The sequence below is a fragment of the Balaenoptera ricei genome, chromosome 4, assembly GCF_028023285.1.
Source record: "Balaenoptera ricei isolate mBalRic1 chromosome 4, mBalRic1.hap2, whole genome shotgun sequence".
In the NCBI taxonomy this organism is placed as follows: Eukaryota; Metazoa; Chordata; class Mammalia; order Artiodactyla; family Balaenopteridae; genus Balaenoptera; species Balaenoptera ricei.
Genome location: NC_082642.1, coordinates 91,025,970 through 91,053,330, shown reverse-complemented (window position 1 = coordinate 91,053,330; position 27,361 = coordinate 91,025,970). Strand labels below are relative to the sequence as shown.

General features: G+C 45.1%; 1 protein-coding gene across 4 annotated transcripts in view; it reads right to left on the bottom strand.

Moving 5' to 3' along the window:
- Positions 1-5,549: 5,549 nt before the first annotated feature.
- Positions 5,550-27,361, bottom strand: part of HEG1 (heart development protein with EGF like domains 1) — an 89,176-nt gene continuing 67,364 nt past the window's right edge. Inside the window, exons 16-18 of one of the 4 annotated variants that reach the window (XM_059920931.1) lie at positions 17,448-17,535; positions 13,428-13,602; positions 5,550-10,882 (exon numbers count right to left, since the gene is read on the bottom strand). In XM_059920931.1, coding sequence (XP_059776914.1) covers positions 10,733-10,882; positions 13,428-13,602; positions 17,448-17,535 — 413 coding nt within the window. In that variant the 3' untranslated portion in view covers positions 5,550-10,732. Of the gene's footprint in view, positions 10,883-11,187; positions 11,454-13,427; positions 13,603-17,447; positions 17,536-24,214; positions 25,037-27,361 lie in introns of those variants that run through there. The other 3 variants (XM_059920932.1, XM_059920933.1, XM_059920934.1) reach the window with 3 other exon arrangements.

Here is a 27,361-nt window from a genome sequence, read left to right as displayed (position 1 = left end):
GTGGCACCCGCACACGACTTGTATTTAGAAGAGGAAATAAAAGGTAGCAGCACCAGATGGTGTCTACTTTTGTGTCTTTCAGACGCAGAAACCTGAGGTGCCAGTATCATGCCTGAGGGCAGTGGTGTAAGCTGTGGGGTCTGGGTGGAGCAGTGGTGGCAGAGGGGTTGTCTTTGCTGGAGGGCTCATTCCCGCAAGGTGATCTGGCCATTGTCCTCCTCTGGGGATCTTCCAAGTCCCTCCTGGAGATTCTGTGAGACATGTGATGTCCTTTAATAAGACAGAGTGGATGCTCATCTCTGCAACCAAGAACCCCAACTAACACAGGAGATTACTTCAGTCAGGATTTAACGCTTTTCTCTCCCCAAGAAAGCAATAACAATAGTGCCTCGGACCTACTGAGTGCCTACAGTATGCCAAGAACTCTGTTAGGATATCTATATCTGTATGTCTATATCCACACATATACATATATATACACATATACATACACACATATACGTTCCTTTGACAGTTCTGAAAGTTACATATTATTGTCCTCATTTCATTTTTTAAATGAATAATTTTATTGCTCTTACTAAAATAACTCATGTTTGTTAAGATAAATTCAAGCAACATGGAAAAGCATAAAGAAGAAAGGAAAAGTACCCACGATCCAGTAACCAGCGTTTAACACATTTAGAGGACGCCAGGTGAGACAGCTCTCTCCGTGCTTGTAGACGGACAGTGGGGGAGAGAGAGAATAGGCGGAGATAGATAGGTGAGTAGGTATAATTTTTTAAGCATGAGATCACAACATAGAAACTACTTTTCAATTGGAACAAGACATTTAGTTTTTAATTTGAATTAACAGAAGAAAAATCAGCCAAAGTGAAAATGAAATGATTGCTAAACTTCAAAAGAATGTCTTTAAGAGATATTAATTCCAAGGACACTGATCCAAGATCAAGAAAAAAATACTGTGAAAATCCATAATAGATATGTTATTTTAAAAAGCTTATTATTTAACTTTAAACAGTATGGATTGATCTACCAGCTATGAATAACAAGGGAAAGAGCACCTTATTCTCCTATACCTTCTGTTTTTGTTATTTATATTATTTTTACTTTGTCAGGGTTTTGTAACATTCATATTCTATTTCCAAATCTTAATTCTTTCATTTTCTTAATTCCATGTCTTAATTCTCTATCTAACCAGATCCAACACATATCCCTCATAGCTTCTCCATTCCCCAATTCAGTGTTTTGGTTCCTCTCTTGGTTGGCAGGACTTCACTATGGAGTGGTTTTTCTTGGGTGCTGGGTTCCCTGAAATCTTTTCTTTTGGGCGATCTCTGCCTACTGCTTTGACTAAGAGGATAACCTTATAGATATTGCTTCATGCCTTCAAGCTTTGCATGTTGCTGTGAAGAAGTGTGAGACCAGCCAGATTCAACCCTCTCACAGGGGACTTCCTTTATATACATGACACTAACCTGGTCTTAAAAATGGAAAAAAGCCAACAACTACTAAGTTGTAGGAATGACATAGCTTTTTCAAGGCATTATCCTAGTGAGTAGTTCACTGGAGCCCAGGACTTGTATCTAGATCTGTCTCTAAAACCTGCATTATTCTATCCCACTGCATGACGATGCTTCTGTCTTACGAAGTACAACCAGTGACATTGGGAAACGTTGGGAAAAGTGACAGCCTTCAGCCTCACTGGGCCTGTTTCCTCTTTTGTAAAATCCAGGGCTGGACCAGGGCTAGATTTAAAGGTTTTAAAAAACTAGTGATGTGTCCCAAACTAGTGATGTGGAGGGGACTGACAGAGGTGCTTGCTGATGAAGCGTGGGTACTAAAAAATAAACTGCCATCTGCTATTATCATTTTTTCATAAAATAAGGGACATTTTTATAACTCAAAAAAGTAGAAAGGACATTGTCTCATAATAATGAGATTGTATTTACATTGAATAAATTAAGCTTTTTGAAAAACTCACTACTTATTCCATGCATTTGGCCCCCGCCCAGTGATGACTTCTTCCAGGACCAGAACCCCTCCACGGGCAGGATTTGTAAACCACTGCCTATATGACCTCACTGAAAAGATTCCAGGCCTCACAGTCTATGATACTATGAGTAACAGTGAAACTTGTCCTTATTTTCCCAGGCAGGATGACTATATCCCAGTCCCTTGGTCTTTAGAAAGCAATTAGCCTCAATGTGAAATGGGGATCAACTGATAAGGAAGTGAGGGACAGGACACTCCACGTTATTTGATTAATATAGTTATCACTGAGCTAAATATAGATCAAGTTCTACATGGATTATAAAGTTTTAGCATGTTTCCCCAAACAACTTTTATCTTCTTGATGGTACTAGTATTCCTATGATAATGCCTTACAATAAAGTTTGACAACTACTGTGAAGTAAGCAGGAAGGAAGGGCAGAGGAATAAATATTCTTGTTTTATATGAACAACAAGACAGCTGCTTCAAGCATGCCTACCACGGAGCCTAACACACATATATTCAATGCCTGCTTCATCCCATGCTCAGAGCTAAATGTATTCCATCACTGAGATACACTTTAGAGATATCCTATCATTTAATCTCAGCATACCTCTGAATTAGGAACTATCACTATTGCTATTTTATAGAGGAGTAAACTCAGGATCCATTTGGTTAAGAAACCTATCAAGGGCACACAGCTAATAAGCTGTAGAGATGAGTTTCAAATCTAGGTTATTCTGGTTCAAAAGTTCATTCATACCACAAATTCTCACACAACAGGCTTGGAAAATATTAGCCACTCAATAAGTGTTTCTGATTTGAATTATTATAAAACAACTTAGTTGAAGAATTTTAATGAAATAAATGTTCCATGGTGTTGAACTAGGAATCAAGCAATTCACTCAAGGGTAATAACCAGTGTTAACGTTTTTTCTTGTTCGTGTCTAAGCCCAGTCAGCAATGAGGCTATGTTCCTCTTAGTCACGGGATCCCAGGCCAATAGTGGCTCCATCTCAATAGATATTTCCATGACTGCTGAGGCAAGAGAAATGACCACCGCACACAGCTCTTCTAGTGCCTTCCCAGAAGTGACACATTTCACTTCCCTTCACATTTCTTTGGCCAAAGCAAGTCACACAGCCATATTTCAAAGCGGGTGGGGAAGTTTGGCTACCAGGTGCCTGACAGGAGGAAAGCTGGAAATATTTGGTGTACAGCAGAAAGCCCCTTCCCAACCTCCAGGGAACCACTCACCTGTTTTCTGCCCCAATGATCTTGTCTTTTCCAGAATGAAATATAAATGGAATCATACAGTGTGTAGCCTTTTATGGCTGGCTCTTGTCACTCAGCACAGTGTTTTTGAGACCCATCCATGTTGCTGCCTGTTGAGGTAGTTTGTTCCTTCTACTTCCTGAGTGGTATTTCATTGTATAGGTGTTCCATAATTCATCAGGTGAAGGGCTTTATAGTGTACCTTTAGTGTTTGGTCTGCAAATGCCTGCTTGAACTTTGCTACAAGAGATCTTTGCTAAGGGTTCCTGTTCAGTTACATGTCGTAGCTACATATTCATCCACCATCAGCTAGTCGTCAGCCTGCAGCTACTGGAGGGGGTAGGTCTCCAGGAACTTTAACTTCAATATACTTCTACTGTTGGACGATTTGTCTACCCACTCACCTATTCTTTGTTTTAGTGAATGCCTGCTAGGTGCCAGGTACTGAGCATATCATGTTGAGCAGGACAGACTTGGTTCCTACCTGGACAGAGCTTATGATTTTTAACCCATTAATCCCTTCATGATATGGGGAGCAGGTTGGAGAAGGAGGGAAAGGGAAATGACAGGAAAGTTTGGATGGCAAGTCCGAGGTCTTCAGGACCAGTTACTAGTGAAATGACACATTAATCCTGTACTTGTCTGTCTTCCTTTTGGTGACAGGATGGCCCTATTGAAGAGAACCCATCTGTGTTCCGTTTCTTTGTAGTTTACAGAGTGTTTCCATATGAATTCTCCCTTTTCATCCTCACAACAACTCTGGGAGGCAACACTTATTATCCCCACTTCCCTGATCAGGACACTGAGGCTGAGAGAGCTGAGCAGACTCTTAGGCCTCACATCATGATCGGGGAAAAAGAGCCAGGAAGCTGTTAGGGAGTGTCTCGTACCAGCCGTTAGAGCCCAGGCCTTCTGATGACGCTGTAAGTTTTTATGAGGTCAATAAAAATCCACCTGCATTTCTTTCCCCTGGCCTCTCCCTTGTATCTTTCTTATCTGAAGTTCACGCTTGCTGCGTCAGGTGGCTTCATGTCGATACCATCCAGTTCTGGGGGTTTAAAGTTGTCCTGGCTGATCAATATCCAAGAAAGGAGGACTCTTCCCTATATAATCTATATATTGTGCCCCTTACCTTTCATTACTTCTCAAACAATTGGAAAATGACTGTGCACTGCTGGAGTCCTTTAAGTCCAAGGGTCTAAAAATATTTTTTAGATTTTTACTTACTGGCAAATCACCTCCAGAGGTGGAGGCTGCACATTGCCAGGTGAGATGCACACGAAGGACAAACACTAGGGCCAGCTTGTGGGTGGACAGCAGAAGGTCCTCCCGTTTTCAGTCCTAAACAGTTCCCAGGGGAGAGTGGGTATGGAAATGCTGTGATGTGTACAATGTCTGGCTGAGCTGGGCAGGAACATGAACGAGGTTTAGTACTGGGTTCTGCTAAGGTCTCAGGTGGGGATTAAATGGTGGGACAGAAAGCAGCGTAGGGGGAGCCGGGTCAGGAGAGGAAAGTGCTGCTGCTTATTTCCATTCAGAGATGTCTGATGGGCTGCAACCCCGATCTAATCCGCCAAAAGGTCACCGTCATGTCCTGAGCTGCCATTATTGGCCTCTCCTAGTGCCAAGGTTACTGTCATAAAGCATCTGAAAGGCTCATCCATCCCTGCCACAAAAGGCACTCAAATCTCCAATAAGCAATTAATTAATGAACTAATATCAGCCAAATGGCCGCATTCACCGGCCACGTAAGTCTAAGGCCCATGGCCTACCACCTTAAAGTTCTAGATTCTCTCCACCATAGAGCACAGATATGCTTACTCTCCCTTCTCCTGCAAGACATGAAGAGTGATGGTGGGAGGCATTGAGGAGGAAATCTTCCATGTCTGAAAACTGGTTACTGGCTCTCTCCAACCAGCAGAAAGAAAAGTAAACAAAAGCAGGTGCTATGCCTGATCCGTCTGCCCATCCATCCATCATCAAAAGCATATTTCCTGGGCTTCCCTGGTGGTGCAGTGGTTGAGAATCCGCCTGCCAATGCAGGGGACATGGGTTCGAGCCCTGGTCTGGGAAGATCCCACATGTCGCAGAGCAACTGGGCCCGTGAGCCACAACTACTGAGCCTGCGCGTCTGGAGCCTGTGCTCCGCAACAAGAGAGGCCGCGATAGTGAGAGGCCCGCGCACCGCGATGAAGAGTGGCCCCCGCTCGCCACAACTAGAGAAAGCCCTCGCACAGAAACGAAGACCCAACACAGCCAAAAATAAATAAATAAATAAAGTCAGTTACAGTGTTTTAAATGTGCTTTATAAAAAAAAAAAAGCATATTTCCTCACTTGTTATAGGCACTGAGGATACAGAAGTGACTCATCCCCTACATGTGCCATGTAAGAGTTCACAGTGCAGCTCTGTTGTTTAAATGATGCCCTCATAAAAATGAACTTGTTGCAGTCTGCTGTGGTTTGTTTGTTATGACGAGAAAAACACAGTGAAAATGATATTGACTTTATTGCATCATTTTACTGACTAGAACGCCAGACTTATAGTGGATATAAGTATAAAAATAATCGAATTCTTACAAATACTTTGCTGCTACAGTACTGAATAATTCGTGGAGGTTGCAATTATAATACAACTTTAAATAACATTCTCATAATGGATTTAACACAATCAACCAGGGGCTAAGGTTTAAAGGTCTGCAAGGAGAAATCTGGGACAATGTGAAAACTCAGAAGTTCATCTTCCAGCTACATGCTTCATTTAACCATAAATCCAGCAACACAAACATTAACAAAACTCACAGCAACCCATGATGAGAGATCTTTTAAGAAATAGGTGAAGTAATACAGAAACCTGGGTTAGTTTCCCAGCTAGACAGGTTCCATCCCATCCCTGTCTAGTCCCATCCTTCCTATCCAAGAACTCTGCACCTGAAGTGCATTATTATGTATCCAAGAAAAAAAGGATAAAGCTAGAATCTAATATGCAAATCCTTTTAAATATCCTCTTTAAAATGCCATGAGAACAGAGCCAGTCTAAGATATGTCTTTTTTTAGACCTCAATTGTCCCCTTTGGTTTCACAGGGTTTTCTGTGAGCACTTCACACCAAATAGGATGGATTATAACACTCTTGAAAAGATACTTTAGCACAACAAATTAACTGACAATTAAAACTTTAATCTTTCTAGTAGTTTAACCAGGTTCCTTCTCTGGGGAGCCAAGAAAAGAAAAAGAAAAAAGAGCATATACTTAACAGCCAACTCTACAAAACCGTATCTATTTCCAAAAATGCACATGAGAACCTCAGAATGACGCTTTGTCAAGAAGAAGGAAATGAAATGTCCCTTCTAATCCCCACAGAAGTTTTCACACAGAAAAAATATCTCTGATACTAAAGGTGGTTTTCAATAAGATACAAAATACTGAGATACTGAACTTTGCTTTCTTCCTCTCTCCAAAGAAGTGCTCTAGTTTTGAAATCAGTGTATCTTAGAACCATGGGTCAAAACCCTAGTTTGGGGTGTGTTAGGCTAAACTAAGCCAGAAGCAGCTGGCCTGAACATTCTTGCTTCTGCAGGCAGCATTCATGGAGTTACAGGCACCCACCTGGGTGTACCACCAGTGGGCAAGATGGCTTAATGGAGGCCCCAAGAAGCCACTTGTGAGGAGTGACCCTGACGTGTCTGCTCTGGGAACTTTCACATCTGAATGAATATCATCCTTCAATGACATTTTCGTGGGCAGCCATCCAGCCTCATCTTGCAAAGATGTTGCCCTCCCATTGGGGCCAACATTAAGAACGACCTCTTCAAGAACTTAACGGTTACATCTTAGCTTTTGACCTCAAATGCTATCAGCCAGCTTGATTACACTATCCACTCAGCCAATTTTGGCTCTAAATGACTTAGCTGCTTCTGAAAACAAACTTTTGTCAAAGGAGGAAGATTTGTCAGCATTTAAGACATTTCAACTGAATATGTTCCAGACTCGGATCATGTTCACAAAAACATGCTTCCAGTACGTGGGAAACATGGCTTCACCGCGGGAGCAGGGCAAGGCAGCCCTCAGACAGATGTCTAAGCCTGGCCGTGTCTGTCAAGCACCCAGGTCATCACCATACACCTCCCTCAACCAAAGCCACGTACCAATATGCTTCTTGCTAACAAGCATGAGCCAGCCACTGTTACCTTGATGACGACCGCAAGCATCCAAGAAATACATGTAACAACAGACCTGAAAGGACTGTTTCAACATTTTGCTTTTGTACTTCATGGCATTAGTTTAGTTACTGTTTAATAATATTAAAGTTCTTAAAATAAACAACTTTTATTTTAAGCCCGCTCTCTCCAGCTCTCTTTGACACTGGATGGTGAGGCATCTGCCAGGGAGGTGAGGCAAGAGGTACAGCGAGAACAAGCCAGGCAGAAGGGTTTGAGTCCTGGCCCTCCAAGGCAAGGTACTTATCCCCTCTGAAGGGTCCCATGTCCGAGAAATGGGCTCTCTCACACCCACCTTACAAGGGTGCGGTAAGGCCACGTACGCTGCACAGAGCCGGGATGTGGTGGGAACACATGAGATGCCTGTTGGGACTATTCAGGCTTTCTAAATTGTCTCTAGTGCCCTGGGCTGGCTCATGGGGCAAGAGGAAAAGACACCAGAAATAAGACCCTCTGGAGCTTCGACAAAACCTGCAGATGCCGGGGGGCCCCAGTGAGCATCTCCCTGCCTTGAGAGTCACCGTGCTCCGCCTGCTGCGGGACGTGGGTTTCCACGCGGCCTCACTCTTCCCTGCAGACGTCTGAGTGTCTCATGGGCAGCTTCCTCCACCGCCCCCAGCTGTGGGGCTCCCACGCAGGACCCAGGCATTTCTGTGCACAGGGCTCGCACACGCCAGGTACAGGGACTGACACAGCACCTGTGCCGGAGGCGAGGGCTTCTGCTCACCAGGGGTGCAGCCAGCCTGTCCCCCATCCCAGGGGCTGCCGCCCCACCAGCTGTGTCTCGGCTCAGGGAGGACCCTCTAGAGGTATTTAACCCCAAGCAGGAACAAAGCCAGCCTCTGCCTTCCTTACCCAGGCAAGCAGCCGGCACTGGCACGGCCACCCGCCCCCAACCCTGCAAGCCTCCTAGAAACGGCAGATACGATGTGAACTCAACCTTGCTGGGGGCCTCCCTTTTTCACAGTAAAAGGAAAAACAGCACTCTTAATCCACTTCACATGCACAAAAGCCACTCCCAGGAAAGCATTCTTGGAACTCACAGCACACTCTTTTCTGGATCTTGAGATTCTGCTCCAGGATGCTTTGGGGACAGAATGCTTCACGTCGTGAAGCATACAGCTTCCGACCCTGGCACAGGCGATGATCTGTCAGCTGGAGGCGGCAGGCCTGTATGCCTGGGGACAGCCCCCATTGTGGCTCCGGGTCCCGGGGGCAAGCGAGGCTCTGCGCCCAAGGCCCAGAAGCAGCTGCCTCCCTCAGGCCCCGGCCTGCTGGCTCAGGTGTGCTGAGTGTAGGAGCTCGAGCTCTCCAGTTAGATGGGAGATCACGAGGCACAGACGGCCGTTCGGTTGCACGGAGAGAGGTCAGACCCAAGATTTCTAAAAGGGGATGCTCTGAAATTTTAAGTTGGCACCCACTAACAAAACAGAATTCTTTTTGTATCTATCTCATGAGATGAATGCAATTTAAACTACTAAGTGGTATCACAGCTGACTAGTACTCCTGCTGCAGCAGGGAAATGGTGACTCGTGGAGACCACGGGACTCAGGAGTTTGCACTTAAAACTGTTTGGACGAGGATTACATAAGACTAATGATTAGATTCATTCTGAAGAGCTTAGAGAACCTTGAAGAAACAACCATGCCCGGGACAGAACCGTCTCCAAAGGCTGCACCATTTCCAGAAGTGTGGGTGCCACTGAGCTCCGAGCTTCAGGGTGGGAACAATTCTTTTACCTCTGTGTTCTCTTCACTTCATCCGGAACCAGGATGTTCAAAGGCAGGTGAGAACGATCACAGTTCCACAAGCAGCAGTTAAAGGCACAGCACTGGATATGCCCCCCTCGCAGGACCCACGTTTCAGCCACCGTTAAGTAAGACGCGTGGAATTTCCTTCCCCAAGGCAAACGCTCAACTCCCTAACTGGCCAGAAGTCTTTAGTTCTCCAATGCTGACTTGAATTATACCCATGTTTCTGGAGGGAACTCCGTAGTAGTACAAAGAGTTACAAATTACCGTTTGAGAGAAAATAAGTTATTTCTTCAATGAATAAATAGCTTTGAGTGGTTGGCTGAACCACTCAACCGACACTGAGTTTGCGGACGAGATCGGTGCTACTGGCAAAGATGCCGCACTGGTGGGTAAGCAGGCGCACGTGTAGCTCCAGCCCAGCTCCCTAGTCTTCCTCAGGAACCGCACGCCCGGCTTCCCAAAGCACTGGTGTTTCAGACAATCGAATACGCCTGTTCAGCCCGTTTCCCTAACCATGTTCAGCTGCAGCAACAACAAAAGCTGCTTCTCCATTAGTGGTGAAGTACCAGCTCAGACCCAACCCGCACTGAGCTCTCCACTTCTACTCCACATGTAGCAGCCTCGGCCTCAAGGATGGAGGTCAGAGCCCATGCACCATGCACTGCCCTCAGGGATGGCACCCTTCCACCAGGGCCTTCGTCCAGTGCTTGCTGGGCCTCACTATGGGGCAGCTGGATGCGTCTAACTAGAACCAAATGGAAGTTGTTTTGCCCTGATCCAGATGTAACTGCAAAGGGAAAAAAGATAATCCTAGATAAATGTGTCACCTTGACTAAAGAAAACAAACTGGAATTGTGTGCTGTGCCTCACAAATTTCAGTTCCTCATTTTGGGGGTTTGTTTGGAGAACATAGCACGAGACGACTTAAGAGGGTGTGTTAAGCTCCAGCATCTCCAAACACTAGTGGTGTGTCCATCGGCATCTGTCGTTCAGCACGTAGCTACTGGGCAGGAAAACAACAAAAGAGCCGGTATTTTGCTGTAAATGAATCACCAAATTGAGGCCTATGGAAGTGCCCGAGTAGAAGAGGCCTTCTTTCTGGAGCAGTCTTGAGAAACATCCAAAAGGAGACCTCCCTCCCTACTTTTGCATTTACTAAAGTGCAAACTAAGGAAAACCTGGGTCCTTGCACCGATGCCTGATGATCAGCCCTAATTAACAGTCACCCCGAAGCCACGGCCAAGCTGCCGTCATGCGGGGACTCTACCGTACTGGCCCGTGTTCACATTCACAGTAGCAATGAAGGTGCCGGATGAGCAGCCTGCAGCTCCACGTCCACGGGCTCCAGCTGTCCCCTTCCACTGTGGTCACACACCCCCCCACGCCCGTCCCCTCTCCACTGGCCGCTCAGGTGTGGCTGCACAAGTCCTGGGCCCGGCCGGCGGGAGGTGCTCCGCTGGTGCAGTCGCAGCAACGGGCCCCTCTCTCTGCTGCACTTAGAAGTAGTCTCTTCTCCTGCTCTCATCGCTGATGAAAGATGGGTTATATTGTCCGGGGAAAATGCAAGAATGCCGTGATCCTGGCAATCCAGTGTAGGCCGGGTAGAGTCCATTTCGTTCAAGTTCAGGATTCCTTACACCTGTAGGCTGGTGGCCAAAGAGAAAAGAAGAAAAGTCAGTTTATTATTCTTGGGTTTAAATTTAATAGTTAAGAAACAAGAAACAATGAATGCTATATTTTGACGAATTTAAGATGGAGGCAGCTATACATAGCAGAGCAAGGTCTGACCTAGAAGTCAGGACCTCCCAGGTCGTCTCTTTATGGAACCTGGGATCCCTTTGCCCATATTTTAAAAGGGGTTTTTTAGAAACATTACATAATCAAGAGCAGCCCAGTCATTTTTATTTTATTTTATTAAATTTTATTTATTTATTTATTTATTTTTGGCTGTGTTGGCTCTTCGTTGCTGCGTGCGGGCTTTCTCTGGTTGCGGCGAGCGGGGCTGCTCTTCGTTGCGGTGCTTCTCATCGCGGTGGCTTCTCTTGTTGCAGAGCTCAGGCTCTAGGCGCGCGGGCTTCAGTAGTTGTGGCTCGCAGGCTCTAGAGCGCAGGCTCAGTAGTTGTGGCTTGTGCGCTTGGTTGCTCCGCGGCATGTGGGATCTTCCCGGCCCAGGGCTCGAACCTGTGTCCCCTGCATTGGCAGGCGGATTCTTAACCACTGCGCCACCAGGGAAGTCCCAAGAGCAGCCCAGTGATTTTAGACCAACATAGGAAAAGACCTGGGTTAATTATTATCTTGATTATTATCAAGAGTAATTATTATCTGATTATCATTTTGACTTTTAAAAAAAGAGTTTCTCTGCGAAGCACAATGGCTTTAAACCCTCTCTGGTATTTAGCAGAACGCTATTGTCCCTGCCGAGAATGGGGGACTGACCTTCACGAGGCCACCTGTCGGAGGTGGAGTTAGGACCCCAAAGCAGGAGGCCAGCTGATTCTCAGGTGTCTCTGACCAGATCCCAGCTTAGTGGGTTGTGACTACCTACCTAACGCAAAAGGAGCCCCTGGGGAAGGCCCTGGCTACTTTGAGGAGGCCCTCCTTCAGGGAGAAATGTCGGCTTATAGAAACAAAACCCTAGTTTCTGCTTATTATAATGTGGATCCCAGGAGAGCCCAGTGTACACCTGAGACCACTGTGAGGGACAGCCCACTCCCTCAGGTGACAGCTTAGGCTCTGCTTCTACAGACTGCTCAGCCTACTGTCTGAAATGAAAATGGGGTTCGTGTAAGTTTGTGAGTGCATCTACTTAAGACAACTCTTCAGCTAATGGCCTGGGAATGCGCAGCAAAGGTGGGTCCTGTGATGCTGTAGGCCTGTCAGTTGCTCTGTCCTGGTGCTGCCTGGGGGCTGAGGAGGGCCTAGTGAAGGTTGTAAGTGTGCGGGTACCGCTGGGAGAGATACCTGCTTAGTTATGGCTGCAGTTATCAGAGGAAAAAGACTTTCCTGACAAACAGAGGGTAAGGCAAAGCCCCTATGCAAAAATATCAACGGAAACATTCAAACTAGATCTATCTTTGTATGTACATTTATCTTTCCCCTTATTTCTTTTTGTTCTTCCTCCAAGCCAGGTTCAAATTTTTCAGAGTCCATTGAAACTACAGCTTCCTTAGCATGAATGCCCCTCCCATCCAAAGTCTGAACACGCAGGTTAATCTCCATAGCAACCAGAGTTGTTCAGTCTGTTAACAGGATTGCCTAAAGCTATTAAGTCCCTTGAAACCTTAGGGCAAGGTTTCACGTTTACTGCTATACTTCTAACAGCTCGGCAAGGCAGGAGAAGTCACTTGACAGCTGTTTATTTTTCAGCTCAGGTATCACCGCCTGTGTTTGCTTTATGGCTGATGCAGTATAACATGAAAGAACTGAGCAGGCATGGGAATATGACATGGGTTATTCAATGTGGGACAGAAGAAGCAAGGGTTCAAGGTGGTCTCCCATCTTTCCAAATGATGCACTCCAGGGCTGGACATAGCAAATTATTAAAGACCTATTGAATCTTCCAAACCTCTGACAAGTGCTGGTTGAGGATGACACTGAATTGTTCTCTTTATACCTTTTCCCAATCCCTCAGTTTCAACTACCCAACCACATGATGTAAAGCATGGCAGACAAGAGATAAAAATGAAAGGGCCAAAGGCTAAATATCACTAAATTCTTTCTCTATCTTTTACCTTCCAATCCTGTAACTTAAAAGCAAGTTCAGTGTGACAAGAAGGTTACTGTTGCAACCTCATAAAGTATATACTGTGCTCTGTGGAAATACTCTTCGTATCTCAATGTTGAAACTAATAAATCCCATGCAAATAGATAGTAAGTAAATTGAATATTAAACTATGGGAATAAGAGGCGTACGCCACCATTCTTTTTAACCCTTAATGAGCTGGAGTGCTTTTACTACAGCAAAACAGAATCCCGTGGGAGTTCTCTGGTTGCCTAGTGGTTAGGATTCCGGGCTTTCACTGCTGTGGCCCGGGTTTAATCCCAGGTCAGGGAACTGAGATCCCGAAAGCCACGTGTCGAGACCAGAAAAACAAAACCAAGAAAAACCCAGAACAAACAGAAAAAACAGAATCCCTTTAATTCTCCGAGGAAACTGGAGCCGGGAGGTCACCTGGGCGTGGGAATACACACCGAGTAATAGACATCCGTCATCTGGAGGAGGTTTTTGGTGCTTCCATTCTCATGCATTTCAATAGCTTCTCGGCCCCATTCTTGTGAGCGAGGGTTCTTGGGGTACTCAGCATATGGGGACATTTGGAAATCCCCACTTTTGAAGATGAGCTTGCTTATGTCGTTTTTATTCTTTCTGCAAGGTAAAAAAATTTTGAAAACTGAAATAAGTTCTGTGAAGAAATGCTATCTGTGAAAGCACCATCTAGTTTTTGGCAAGGAAAATCAGACCTAAAGATACCACTGTATTTTTTTGTAGCTGCCCACTGAGGAATGTTATTATTGTTGCTATTATTTTTAGTATTTGCCTATAAAAATGCAATTAGGTGCAAAAAAAAGATGCAAAAAATCTTCCAACCCAAAGGGTCAGGTTATCGGGGGTAGAGAGGACAAAGACAGCTGCAGTGGAGCAGATTTAGACTGTTCTGGGGGACAGAGATCACTGCACCGTGGGGTCAGCCAGGGAAACAAGAGTCATAAATTCATAAGATGTTGCAGCGGGAAGGGCCTTTAGGGTTCTTTAGTCCAGCAGTTCCCAACCTGCTTGAGGAGCTCTGGGGATGGGGCAACTCTGGCTTTGTGAAGGATGTGACTTGTCCTGGGGTCACAGTTTGCTACTAGTAAAGCTGGGGCCAGAATTCAGGCCTCCCAACTCCCCGGCCAGTGCTGTTCCACTGCATGAAGCTACTTCATGAACCATGAAAATAGTATGTTTTGTTTGCAGAAATGCCCACCTGTGTATATACCCATACAGATTCTCACGTCAGCGGGGCAGGGAAACCCTAGGACAAGTTCCCTAGTGGTGAGAGTACTCTGACTGGAAACTGTTGGAGGATGTGTTATTCACCTTCTGTAATGGGCCTCGAATCAGACATTTTTAGTGATATTTGTCCTGGGTAAGATAATCTGGAGTTTCCTGCCTCTACACCTGGCTTTCCTGTAAATAAACGTTCTAGGGAAGGCACCAAATCATTCAGGATCTTAAAACCAAACGTCCAGCATGGGGCTTAGGCGTTGTCCCTTCTTACAAGTTGAGAACAGACCTACCATTGTGTTGCTCCCTGGGGGCTGGAGCATCTTGTCTCAAACAATGACTTATGATCCACAGCCACCTTCTCCCAGGGACCAATAGTCACAGGCTCTCTTTCCCCAGACGGCTATACTACCTGGTACAGGACACTGAGCAGATAGGAGGCTTCTGTCTCCTGGAGCGCTCAAAGTCTATCTCTCTAGCTCCTAGTCTCATACCCAGATTTTTCTTTCCATTCACACAGTTTATCTCTGATGCTTTGATTGCAATGTTGTAAATGACAGGCATGGGCTGAACCATGAGGCCTGCATCCCTGGATGGGCAGCTGGAGCAGCTTGCTCTCTGCAGCATTCCTGGAGATAGAGGATACCTTAAAATGTCCTTCAGGTCAATGGTTGAAAAGATAACTTGCTATTTTGTAGGTCCCCTCCATCTGCTATGTTAGGATAATTCCTGCCATTTATTATCATCTAAATCAAAAGTCTGAGTTTTCCCTTATCTGAATAACCACAGAGAAGGGAACCAATTCCTTTCTTTTTCTTCCTTTTCCAATCAAAACCCAATCCCACTGCTGTCCAGGAAGCCTAGAGCCAAGTTTACTACTGTCTGCCCGTCCACATGCCTGCCACCTCTCCACTGTTAAATATTCCAGGCAATCCCTTTCGTCTTTGTTTGCTTCTTAATTTTCCCATTTAAAGTGTAAAAGTCGGGCTTCCCTGGTGGCGCAGCGGTTAGGAATCTGCCTGCCAATGCAGGGGACACGGGTTAGAGCCCTGGTCCTGGAAGGTCCCACATGCCGCGGAGCAACTAAGCCCATGCGCCACAACTACTGAACCTGTGCTCTGGAGCCCACGAGCCATAGCTACTGAGCCCGCGTGCCGCAACTACTGAAGCCCACGCACCCTAGAGGCCGTGCTCCGCAACAGGAAAGGCCACCGCAATGAGAAGCCCGCACACTGCAGCGAAGAGTGGCCCACGCTCGCCGCAACTAGAGAAAAGCCTGCGTGCGGCAATGAAGACTCAACGCAGTCAAAAATTTTATTTAAAAAGTGTAGAAGTCAATGGCTTTTAGTATATTCAGAGTTGTGCAACCGTCAGTTGTGCAACTTTGGAACAATTTCATCACCCCAGAAAGAAACCCCACACGCCTTAGCCATTACTCCCCAGTTCTCCCCCTGCCCATCCAGGCCTAGGCAACTGACAATCTACTTTCTGTCTCTATTTGATTTGCCTATTTTGGACATTCAAATAAATGGAACCATACATGTGTGGTCTTTTGTGACTGGCTTAATTCACATAGCATACTATTTTCAAGGTTCATGCATGTTACAGCGCGTTTCAGTATTTCATTCCTTTTTATGGCAAATAATATTCCATTGTATGGATATATCACGTTTTGTTTAGCTCTCCATCAGTTGATGGATATTGGGGTCATTTTCACCTTTTGGCTGTTACGAACAATGCTGCTGTGAATACTTGTGTACATGGTTCTGTGTGAACACCCGTTTTCATTTCTCTTGGTACAAGAGTGGAAATGCTGGGTCGGATGGCAATTCTGCTTAACGTTCTGAGGAACTGCCAGACTTTTTCGAAGTGACTACACCACTTTATGTTTCCACCAGCAGTGTCTGAGCGTTCTACTTTTCCCACATTCTCACCAACACTTGTTATTTTCTGGTTTTTGTTGGTTTGCTTTAGTGGCCATCTCAGTGGGTGTGAAGTGGTATCTGAGGTTAGTTCTGACAGCACTTCCCTGACGGATAATGACATTGAACATCTTTGCATATATTTATTGGGCATTTGTGTATCTTCTTTGGAGGAATGACTATTCAAGTTCTTTGTCCACTTTTAATTGGGTTGCCTTTGATAGGGACAGAGTAAAGGGACAAAATAGGTGATTAAATAGTTGATCCCACTAAGGGATAAGTAAAGAAAAAAGCATGGGAGACCCCTGTAAGTTAATGATCACTCAAGAAAGCAGGTTTACTTAATCACAAAACCAGGCTGGCTTGCTTAGCAACAGATGCATGAGACATGCCCCCAAACAGTAAAACAATGGTAAAGTGAGACCCACATCCTGCCCAGTAAGGTCAGTAAGTTAATAATTCCTAGGACATGCTCCTTTGCATGCACTAAAAACAAACATACAGGGCAAAGATGACATTATACTAAAACCTGAGATGATGTACCATTTTTAGCATATGTTACCACCCTTCTGCTTATTTAAATAGTGCCATGACAGTCCCGGCTTCACCATGTAGGGACAAGAAAACTCCCCCGCCTGATGTGGAGGAGGAGCTGATGATGGAAGCTTGACATCCACTCAACAGTGGTCTTCTCCCCCTCCCCATTCTTCCTTTGATTATAAAACTGTAGCCCACTAAGTTCTTAGTGTGGCGCCCTCTTGCCCGCCGGCTTGTAAACCTCACAAGCATCCTATTCTGATAAATCACTTCTTATCTATCATTTTGCTGAATTCTTTCTGCACCAAGACAGAAGAACCTACGCTCTACTAAGTCCCAAAATGCGTTCTGCGGTTTCACCTTTTTATTACTGAGTTGTAAGGATTCCTTATATATTTTAGATACAAGTCTTTTATTAGACATATGATTTGCAAATACCTTCTCCCCTTCTGTGGGTTGTCTTTTTCACTTTCTTGATAGTGTTCTTTGAAGCAGAGAAGTTTTAATTTTGATGAAGTCTGATCTATCTTTTTCTTTTGTTGCTTGTGCTTTTGTGCTTTTTAGTAAAAATCCCATTTGCTGTCCTTTTCTTTCCCAGATGGTACTACCTGTCATGAATTTCCCTTTTTCCTTCTTTTAAATGGTTCAGTCATTCATTACAATTTAATACTGTAAACCACCCCAGAAAATTCTTTAAAAGGGGTAAAAATGACCCTTGCTTAGCACAGGCAAAGAAGGAGAATTAAAATGTGGACTCTTGCCACTCACCTGCAACAGGTAACAATCAGTGCGATGCCCAGGATAAGTAGAAGCCCACCTCCCGCTGCCGCGATCACCACAGTGATAAGCTGATAGGCTAAACAGGTTTAAAAAGGAAAAAAGTGGATTGGTAAGAGGTAAGGAATGAATAAAAGAATACCAAAAAATGGTCCCCTTCCCTGCCCCATGGCTACCCCATGCCTCAGCTGGTGACCACTTTTCATTTTCTGGGCCCCCAGCAAAGGCTGCTTGGGACTAGCTCTGCATTCTCTCAGTTGAAGGGGAGCAGAATGTGCCATCCCCAAATATGCCTCTTTGGTATATTTATTATTTTGAGCTGATATTTTTGAGAAACTGCAGACACAGGAGAAACTCTGAAAACTGAGTATTAATTACCCTTTTGTAAGGGAAATTTACATTAGAAAGAGGCTTGTACCAGGAAGAGAGCTAATACCAGAGAGAACTTTTTCACCTGAGAGACTTATCTGCTTGGCACGCAACCTTTGTGTCCCAAACATTTCCTCTTCTCACTTTCCTGTAAATTGCATCTTCCCCTTTGAAGCCCTAGATCCCTGGCCCTTTCCTCAGCTCAGGAGGGTATATGAGCCTCAATCATCTGGCTGCCTTTTGAGTCTCATATCTTTACGGGGCTCCCGTGTGTATGCGCATAACTAAAATTGTTTTTTCTCCTGTTACTCTGGCTTTTAATGGGAGTGGGGGGTGGGTGTCAGCCAAGAATCTAGAAGGGTAGAGGGAAAATGATTATCCCTCCCCTATACTATTTTGAGCAGAGTTTCTCTTTCTCAGCCACTCCAGGAATGGGGGCTCCCAAATTCTACCTGCAGACCAGCCCGATGACATTGTTACCAATCCACGATCAGAAGAGAAAAATAAAAGAGGTGCATACATTTTTCAAAAACTAAACTCATTTGGGTTGTTTTTTCCCTAGTTTTAATACCTTCTAAAATTTGGTCCTTCCTACTTTTTTTCCTCACTTAATACGGATGCATTTTATCATGTGTAAATTATGCATCCAGTAAAGCTGCTTTTGAAAAAGTAATTGGAAAAAAAGAGAATATTTTCTTGGCTACTTCCCACCCTTGGTGGTTAATTGTTTTTAAAAATTTTTGAATTGATGGTGATAGTAGATGTAAAATTTTTTTAATTTGGTTTTAGGTTCTTACTTGATAAAATAAAAAGAAGGCAACCCTAGGCTAGATTTCACAATTTTATAAGAAATGTTACCCAGAGTCTGAGAATCACTGCATAACCCTTGCTAGAAACTGGGTAGTCTCAGCACATACACATTGAATTTAATTACCAGAAATTAGCAGTCACATAAGCAAGCACATATCATATATAATAAACAATATTAAAATTTTAATTAATTGGTTTTATACCTATATATTTCTGGAAAACATATTTTCAATAAAATCTATTAAATATTCAGATTGTTTTTTGCTGTGGAAATATGATTATAATTGTGCTCTCAGGTTGTAAGGTCCAGGATGAAAAAAAAAAAAGAGCCAATGACCAGGTTTCCTATAGTAAATTAGGATGGAACCATACTCTCTAGGTATTCAGGTAAAGTCAAAGGATAATGCACAGAGCTGACAATGAGCAGACTGTGAGAGAAGAGCAAATACAAGTCATGCAACCATTTACCTGTCCTTTCTTGAAATAAATAGCACAGAAACCTGATTACTATGAAAAACCATCAGTATTAAGATATCCAGGAAACAAAGCCAAACCAAGGAATGAGTTAATTCTCTCCCTCACCTCCTGACACATCTACTCAAGCTTCATTTTTTAAAAAGTGAGAACAAAAGACAAATCTCTTGAATTTGTCGACTTCCCTTTATCTCCACCAACACTACCCTAAGCCACCATCGATTGCTGACCAGACAACTGTAATCACCTCCTAACTCATGCTCCCGTGCCCAGTCTTGCCCACTCACTGCAAAAATCGAATCTGACCGTGCCATTTCCCTTCCTCAAAAAACCTACAGTAGCTGCCTTTGTCCCTCGCCAGAGACCAAAGTCTAGTTCTTGCTTATCCCTCCACACCAAGTTCATGTTTTCTCACTTCTGGCAAAACAAGCGAGCACTCATTTTAGAAGTGACCCTTGCAAGTTGCTGCAGCTGTGGCAGGTTTCCCTTTGAAACAAGCACCTGTGTTGTGTCTAAAAAGAGACAAAGGCAGCGTAGACCAGTGCTTTCCAAACTATCTGTGGTTAAGGACCAGTTCTTCTTGGCCTGTGCTTTTGGATATTATTTTTAAATGAAGAAAATAAAGTCTCATTTGTTCCTCTTGTCTTTCCCCCCAGGCACCAACTATCATGAATTTCCTTCTCTCCTTTTTTTAAGGCATCTACTTCAGACCGATACTTCCGTAAAATACAACAAAGCTATTTATTTTACAAAGGATCCCACGCCTGGGTGTCACAGCCATGTCGGCGTAAACGATTCTAAGTGCTTACTCTCCGTTTCTGTATCACCTTGTCGCCGTCCTGTCCCAGTTCACAGCTCCCACACTTTGAGGGGTGCCGTGTTATGAGGTGGTTTTATATGATTTCAGGTCCCCTTGTTTGTGACAAGAATGAAGTTGTTTTTAAGAATGAAGTTATTGGGGAGCTCCCTGGCGGTCCAGTGGTTAGAACTTGGCACTTTCACTGCCGGGGCCAGGGTTCAATCGCTGGTTGGGGAACTAAGATCCCGCAAGCCACTGGGCACGGCCAAAAAAAAAAAAAAAAAAAATGAATGAAGTTATTGTTTTGATATAAAAGTGAAAATGTATTTCAGGATGTCAGCATCCACATCTGTGGCTGCCGACAGCACTTACTAGTGCGGCTGGGGGCTTAATAAGAACCTATGAAGAGGCAACATGAGCAAGGGGACATTTAGACTCTAACTACTCAGAGTTTGTGGGGACTCTTGTGAGTGTTCGGTCTGGACAAGGCTATCCTTTGCTGATCTAAATAGCTCTCCGAAGACCCTGGGGCACCAGCTCCTCCCATGGTAAAGGGGGCTCTTCTACCGGTAGTGGTGGAAGCCGGGCAGCGCGGTGGCCTCACAAAGATCATCTTGCCTGTCAACACGAGCGTCCTGATTCCCTAGCAACACGCTCTGGAAACAAGGATTGTGGTTTTTGCACTGACAGTTGGAAATCTGCTGAACCGTCTCTCCTGAGAACCAACTTGTTGAAAGGTACACCTCAATTAAGTTTGGACTTTATTCCTTCCATCTCCCCTTTCCCGGAACAACAGTGTGATAAGTATGTCATTATTTGGGCTGTTATTTCTTTATTGACTTATTAAGAGACATCCTGTATGTTACTGCCCTGTGAAATTATAATCCCCACAGTCAACCTGTGTTTAAATAAAATGTTGGTAAAGATCACCTCTTGGTTTCTGAGCATAATTTGCCCCCTTGAAACAAAACACACTGATATAGACAAGTGCTTCTCAAACTTTTCCTGCACATCTGACTCACCCAGAGGACTTGTTAAAACTCAGATGCCTGGTCCCCACCCCAAGAGATTTGATTCAGCAGGTCTGGGCTAGGCCAAGAAGTTGTATCTCCAGTAAGCTTCTGGGGGATGGAGACACTGCCAACTGGAAGGCCAGACCTTGGGTGGCACTGGCTTAAATTATGTAGGAGAGAAAAGAATGCTGGACTGCAAGCCGAAGACCTCTGTGCACATGAGCACAGAGAAAGCGCCTGGGAGGGAACTCACAAAAATGTTCACTGACTTTAGCACTGCCTCGGGTAATAATGGACTGGTACTTTCTTCTTCATGTTTTTCTCTATTTCCCAAATTTTATTCATGTGTTTATATAAACACGCAGATACACACAACCTCCTCTAAATCTAGAAATTGTATGTGTATATATGTACATATATAATTTACTTTATACACATACATTTTTTAAAGAGTCGTTTGTTGTTCTTTGGCAGCCATGTCACTGGAAACTTGTAATAAGCTTGTGGACAATATAACCCACAGATCTTTTTTCTCATACCTGTGGTCAAGTCAGCTCATGAACTACAACTGATCTTTCACACTTGAAGACTGACTTTATATTTATTATGAGGCCACATGATGATGTACAGTGCATGGGACTGTAAATCAACCCCTACTGTAACGTTCACTAGTCCTGTAGGTTCCCTGAATGTTTGTTTATTAAGGTGAGAACGAAGGCCATGTGTGCTGTCTTAGGTTCATCTGTCCTATCCTTCTTACTTTGAAGAGATCCTGCAGAATGATGAACCTGGAATTCTTCACTTACTTTGTCTTGGACATTTGCTGACATTTCACAGTCTTTCCCAAGCAATGGCTCTATCTTTACGTTATTCTTCTTGTGCTTTGATCATAGGTTGATGTTGCTGTCATTGCTGTTGCCGTTTTTCATTAAACCAACCCATTCTGGGCCTTAGTCTTTCCCGGAGGCTATATCTGTCCTTGCTTATATGCTTATTTGGATGGAATCTACAGGACTGTCTGCTTAGTCAACCCCCTTATGGGAACTGTCCACCCCCTCCACATGCAGGGTACAGTGGGGTGGTCATGCTTATACATGTAACACCATCCCCAGCCATAGGGGTTTGGTCTGGGAGTAAGCACAAGATCCAAACTAGATCAATTAGTTCCTTCCCAGGAATCTCATTCTGGGAGAGAGACAGAACCTTCTATTTCAAAATGACTAAGCCAGTGACACGCACTCGAAGCTCTTTGGTGAGCCTATTTTCCATTGTGAGGCAGAAAGCCTGTGCACAGACCCACAGCACGAGTAGAGACAGGGATGAAGACGGATCCATGTTAATGTGTGCTCTGAAAAGAAGGCGCCAATCTCCTGTTGCTGTGACTCTCCACAACTCCCTGATTCTTGCCATTCCTGATGCTGGAATTCCATGACTTACCCCAGGAGCCTTCCAATAAACCATCTTTGTTGTTCAAGCCAGCTAGGTTTACTTACTCCAGAATAACCTTAGTCAACTGTGATACTGATTTATAAGAAATACGTTTCTGTTCCTGGTCCTTGTTCCAAGCACAGCTCCTAAAACCCTGGGAATTTCCTAAGCCTGGAGAGCAGAGGTGTCTTTTGTTATGTTAATGAGGTGACTTTTGGAAAGCCCTTAGGAAACCCTTGGATGGAGATTGGTTGCCAGGGAAACCAAACTCATGATTAGCTGGTTAGAACTGTTGGTCCTACCCCCCTAACCTCCTGGGGGGGGAGAGGGGCTGGAGACTGACTTCAGTCACCAATGGCCAATGATTTAATCAACCGAGCCTGTGTCATGAAGCTGCCATGAAAAGCCAGAAGGACGGGGTTCAGAGAGCTCCAGGTTGGTGAACGCTGGGAGATGAGGTGAAGGTGCTGCGCTGGGAGAGGGCATGGACATTCCGGGCCCTTCCCCCAACCTGGCCCTGAGTATCTCTTCCATCCGGATGTTCCTGAGTTCTATCCTTTCATAATAAACTGGTAATCTACTAAAATGTTTCCTGAGTTCTGCGAGCCAGTACAGCAAATTAATGGAACGCAGGGAGGGGGGTCACTGGAACCTCCATCTACAGCCCGTTGGTCAGAAGCACAGGTGACAACCTGGACGTGGGATTGGCTTCCATTGGGGGAGTGGGGTGGGGAAGTCTTGTGGACCGAGCCCTTAAGCTGTGGGATCTACCTGGAGATAGTGTCAGAACTGAGATAACTGGCTTAGTGATGTGGAAAAACACACATTGGAATTGGTGTCAGAATCGTACTAACCCGTAGGCCTTCCTTTAAAACTCTTGAACTCATTACAGACCTTTCCAGGTGGCCACATTCGTTTTATTTTAAAATTCATTTAGTTCTCTTCCCTTCCCCCTCACTGTGCTCATTAGTGATGTGCGGTTAGAATTCTGCCTTTTAAATCTTTCCACTCCTCTTGCATCATCTTTCCTTTAGAACCCTGTTCACAGCATTCTTTTTTTTGTTTGTTTTTTCCGCTGTACCTCTTGAAATTTGCCTTTCGCACAGCTACAGGCTGTAGTGCGGCCATAACACTCAAGAGTAGGGACAGGGCAGCATTCCCCTCTCCCAAGGCTGCTTCCTTTCAGTTCCGGCACAAAGTGAGTTGTTTGCTTTTAGCTGCATGAGACTTCCAGCTGACTGCTGGATAATTAATGATCCCTTCGTCCTCCTAAGCAGTTTGTTACGAGTGACTCTTGCCAACACATAGCATTTCCACTGGTTTGAGTTCTAAGCCCAATGTAACAACAAGGTGAAGACCATTAAAGGACACTTTCTACACCTGCCACCAGACTGTGGGGTGGGAAGACATGGCAGGAGGACCTTTAAGGTGAATGTCTGGTTTCACTGGAGGAGGACGAAGAGGCCCAGCCACGGGGAAAGAGACTCCACATCCCCACTGGAGAGACGCAGGACACCCGAATGGAAAGGATGACCTCCAGAAGGACGTGGTGCGGATAAGAAGGAGGGACGGATAAACATGTCTGCGGCCAGAAGAAGGTAATCTGGGAAAACTATGTGTGTTCTATCATCACAAAGTGACACTAACCACAAACAGAAGAACGGCTTGGAGGATGGGACTGTAAAGAAAGATGTAAAACTGATCATAAGAGGGGAGTGGTTATGTAAATTAGGACATATCCAGAGAGTAGAACTCCACAGAACTATCAAAAGTGGCCTTATAAAATTATGTAAATGAAAACACTGCTCAGTTGACTAGGTTTAAAGGCAGGTTACAAAACAGTTTATTCTGTGAGACCCGATTTCCGTTAAAAAGACACACACATACATATACCTCTGGTATACTGCTTCCTAAACTTTGATATGTATACAAATCTGCATATTAACCAAATCTAGGGGTCTGGTTAAAATTCAGATTCTGATTCAGTAGGTCTGGAGTGGAGAGGCCTGAAATGCTGCATCTCTAACAAGGTCCTAGGTGCTGTGGCTTCTGCTGGTCCTACTGACCAGCATTAGTAGCAAGGATATACACCAGGGTATTGAGTGATGTGTTTAATGGGTGATAAGGCTTGATTTTAGTTTTCTTCTTCCCTTGTATCTATTTTCTAATTAACTTGGGTTAAAGAAGGAAAATTAATGGGCATGTGTTGTTTTTACGTTATAAAAAGACAAAATTCACTTACTTTAAAAAGAGAAAAAAGGTGAAGCAAACCACAAGGTCATGAGAGATATAATAAAACTGTGAGGAGGAGCCTCTATAAAATTCAAGCCAAGGAGGAAACACGCACACCTAAAAAAGGCTGGAGGGGCAAGGGGAAGTGAGGGACATTGTGACAACAAGTCTGTAAGAATTCTGGGGCCATCGGACGAGTGGTATCAGAGACAGGATTGTTGGAATCTGCGGCATAAAGAGGCATATCTCACATGGAAAGAAAATTAAAACGAGCAGTGATAAGACAGGTGCAGCCCTGCTCTGCCTGGTGTGGGCAGCCTTGCCAGGTGCACAGAGGGGTCCAGCTGGGCCCGCACCGCCTCAGGGACTCAGGGACTTGAGAGGAGAGCTTGTCCTGCCGGCTCCAGTTTGAAGGATATTCTCTGTGAGGAGCGACGAGTGAAATCTGGGCACCACTAGAAAGCGAATAGGGACTTTTAGAAAGGCAGTCAGAGGTTATGCCTGAAGCCAGAATGTATTAGAGCTGGCTGACTCCCAGGAATGTAGGCGTGAGGGAATCGCAGGGCCACGTGCGTCGCTGGACAGAGCTGGGCTCCCCGTCTCACGGGGCTTGGGCAGCAGAGTGTGTGTCCCCAGAAGCCTGCAGAGAGCAGTGTTTCTTTTCTATAAAAGATCCAGCCTGAGCCAGACCTCCAAGAAGGCACTTACTGTCTCTGGTGGTGACAGCAGAAGGGACAGGGGTGGGTGGTAGAGCTCTGCTATTTGGCACAAAACACTGAGTGACAAGCCACAGAACTCATACGGTGTTATCGCCATAGGTGGGGATGAAATCAGGTGCTCCGGATTCCTTAACCCACACCAGGGCTGATCTGAGACCGCAGAGAAAGGGGCTGTTGGCAGGTGCTTTTTATTATCAGTGACTATTAATTGCTTTGCAACACTGACACTAAGACTGATATCAAAGTCATAAAGTGGTATTCACACCCTCAGAGTTAACCAGAGTCACCCACAAAAGGTGGCCGGGAGCTAGCCCTCCTGGCTGGAGTCTGCCCTCTGCTGGACATGATCGTGATGACTCGGATAAAAGGGAGCAAAAAGAAGTCTCAGGAACAGAGAGAAATTCTGCTACTTCCAAGACCCCGACCCACATAACGCGGAGACACAGGAACTCACAGAACATTCAGTGGGTGTAGTGGTATATCCTCTCCACATATACAGTAGTTAATGATCTCTGAAAAGCAAATCACTCACTGCCACTTAGAACAACGCCCGGCAGCTCACTCCCCTTTCCTTCAGCCCTTTCTAGGGCTTTTCCCTGTATCCATTTTCACTCTTCCATTTCCTGAGAAATATGAAGCATTTTCTAGTAAAACCTATTTAGGGAGCTGTTTGACTACAAGCAGGTTAGAAGTACTGCCTCATCCTATGAGAGGCCTGTCAGGGCCAAGGGGCCCCGGGAGGACTGACAGGTGGGCTCTCTCACCTCCTGCTCCCTACCCCGAGATGGTCACATCTCCACGCGCGTCACCCTGTCTCACTCACGCTCTTATAAAACCAAGTCCACCTGTGATACTGTGCCATAATAAGAAATATCTAGGGCTTCCGTGGTGGTGCAGTGGTTAAGAATCCGCCTGCCAATGCAGGGAACGCGGGTTCAAGCCCTGGTCCGAGAAGATCCCACATGCCGCGGAGCAACTAAGCCCGTGCGCCACAACTACTGAGCCTGTGCTCTAGAGCCTGTGTGCCACAACTACTGAAGCCCGTGCGCCTAGAGCCTGTGCTCTGCAACAAGAGAAGCCAGCGCGATGAGAAGCCCACGCACCGCAACGTAGAGTGGCCCCCGCTCGCTGCAACTAGAGAAAGCCTGCGCGCAGCAATGAAGACCCAACACAGCCAAATAAATTAATTAATTTAAATAAATAAATAAAATCAATAATTAAAAAAAAAAAAGAAATACCTATCTAGTCTTCACCCCCCGCCCCATTTCTGGCATAAGAGCTTTTAAAACACTTGGAATTTCTGACTGATGGGGTGAGAGGAGCATCTCTTGTTAAATAAAGTCATGTCTACTTGTGGTCTAGTAAACTTAGAATATGGACTGTTGGCAGATTCTATGGAATGAGGGACAAAGTTGTCCTAAAATAGTGAGTGTTACTATTCCTGCTACATTCTGTATCCCAGAATTTCTTTCAACAATTTTGAGGGTGACTGTAATTTCTCAGGTCTCAGTATAAGAAAATGTCAGTGAAAGTGATCTGGAATGAATCCCAACCGCTTCTCTCAAAGAAGTGAATTAACTGTGAAACTCGCCACGGCACAGTCACCGCCACTCAACCCTCTTGTACCCGGGAGCACTGACGTCAGCTAGCAGCAGGGGACCCCCCCCCAAGTCTGCGTCCAGCCCTGACCCCCGCCCCAACGATACTGGTCTAAACGGCCCCACGTTCTCCTCTGTCCTCTGTCCTCCTCACGGCAGCCCGACTTGATTTTCTTCATCAAACTGCTTTCCTGCTCTAAGACTCTTGCTAGTGCCACAATGGCTACTAATTAAAACCGACACTGTCAGACTCCATCGAAAGTCCCAACAGTTTGGTCCCCACATACTCTGCCAACCTAATCCCCCATTCTCCGCCTTCCTCTCTTTCTGTCCTCAGCCACACCCACTTACACACTGTCCCTGAAAACCACGGGCCCAAGCTGCCCCAAGACCTTTGTTTAGGTTGTTCCCTCTGCCTGGATTCCTTCTCCCTCCATACCTGCCAGTCAAAGTCTTCCCAAAC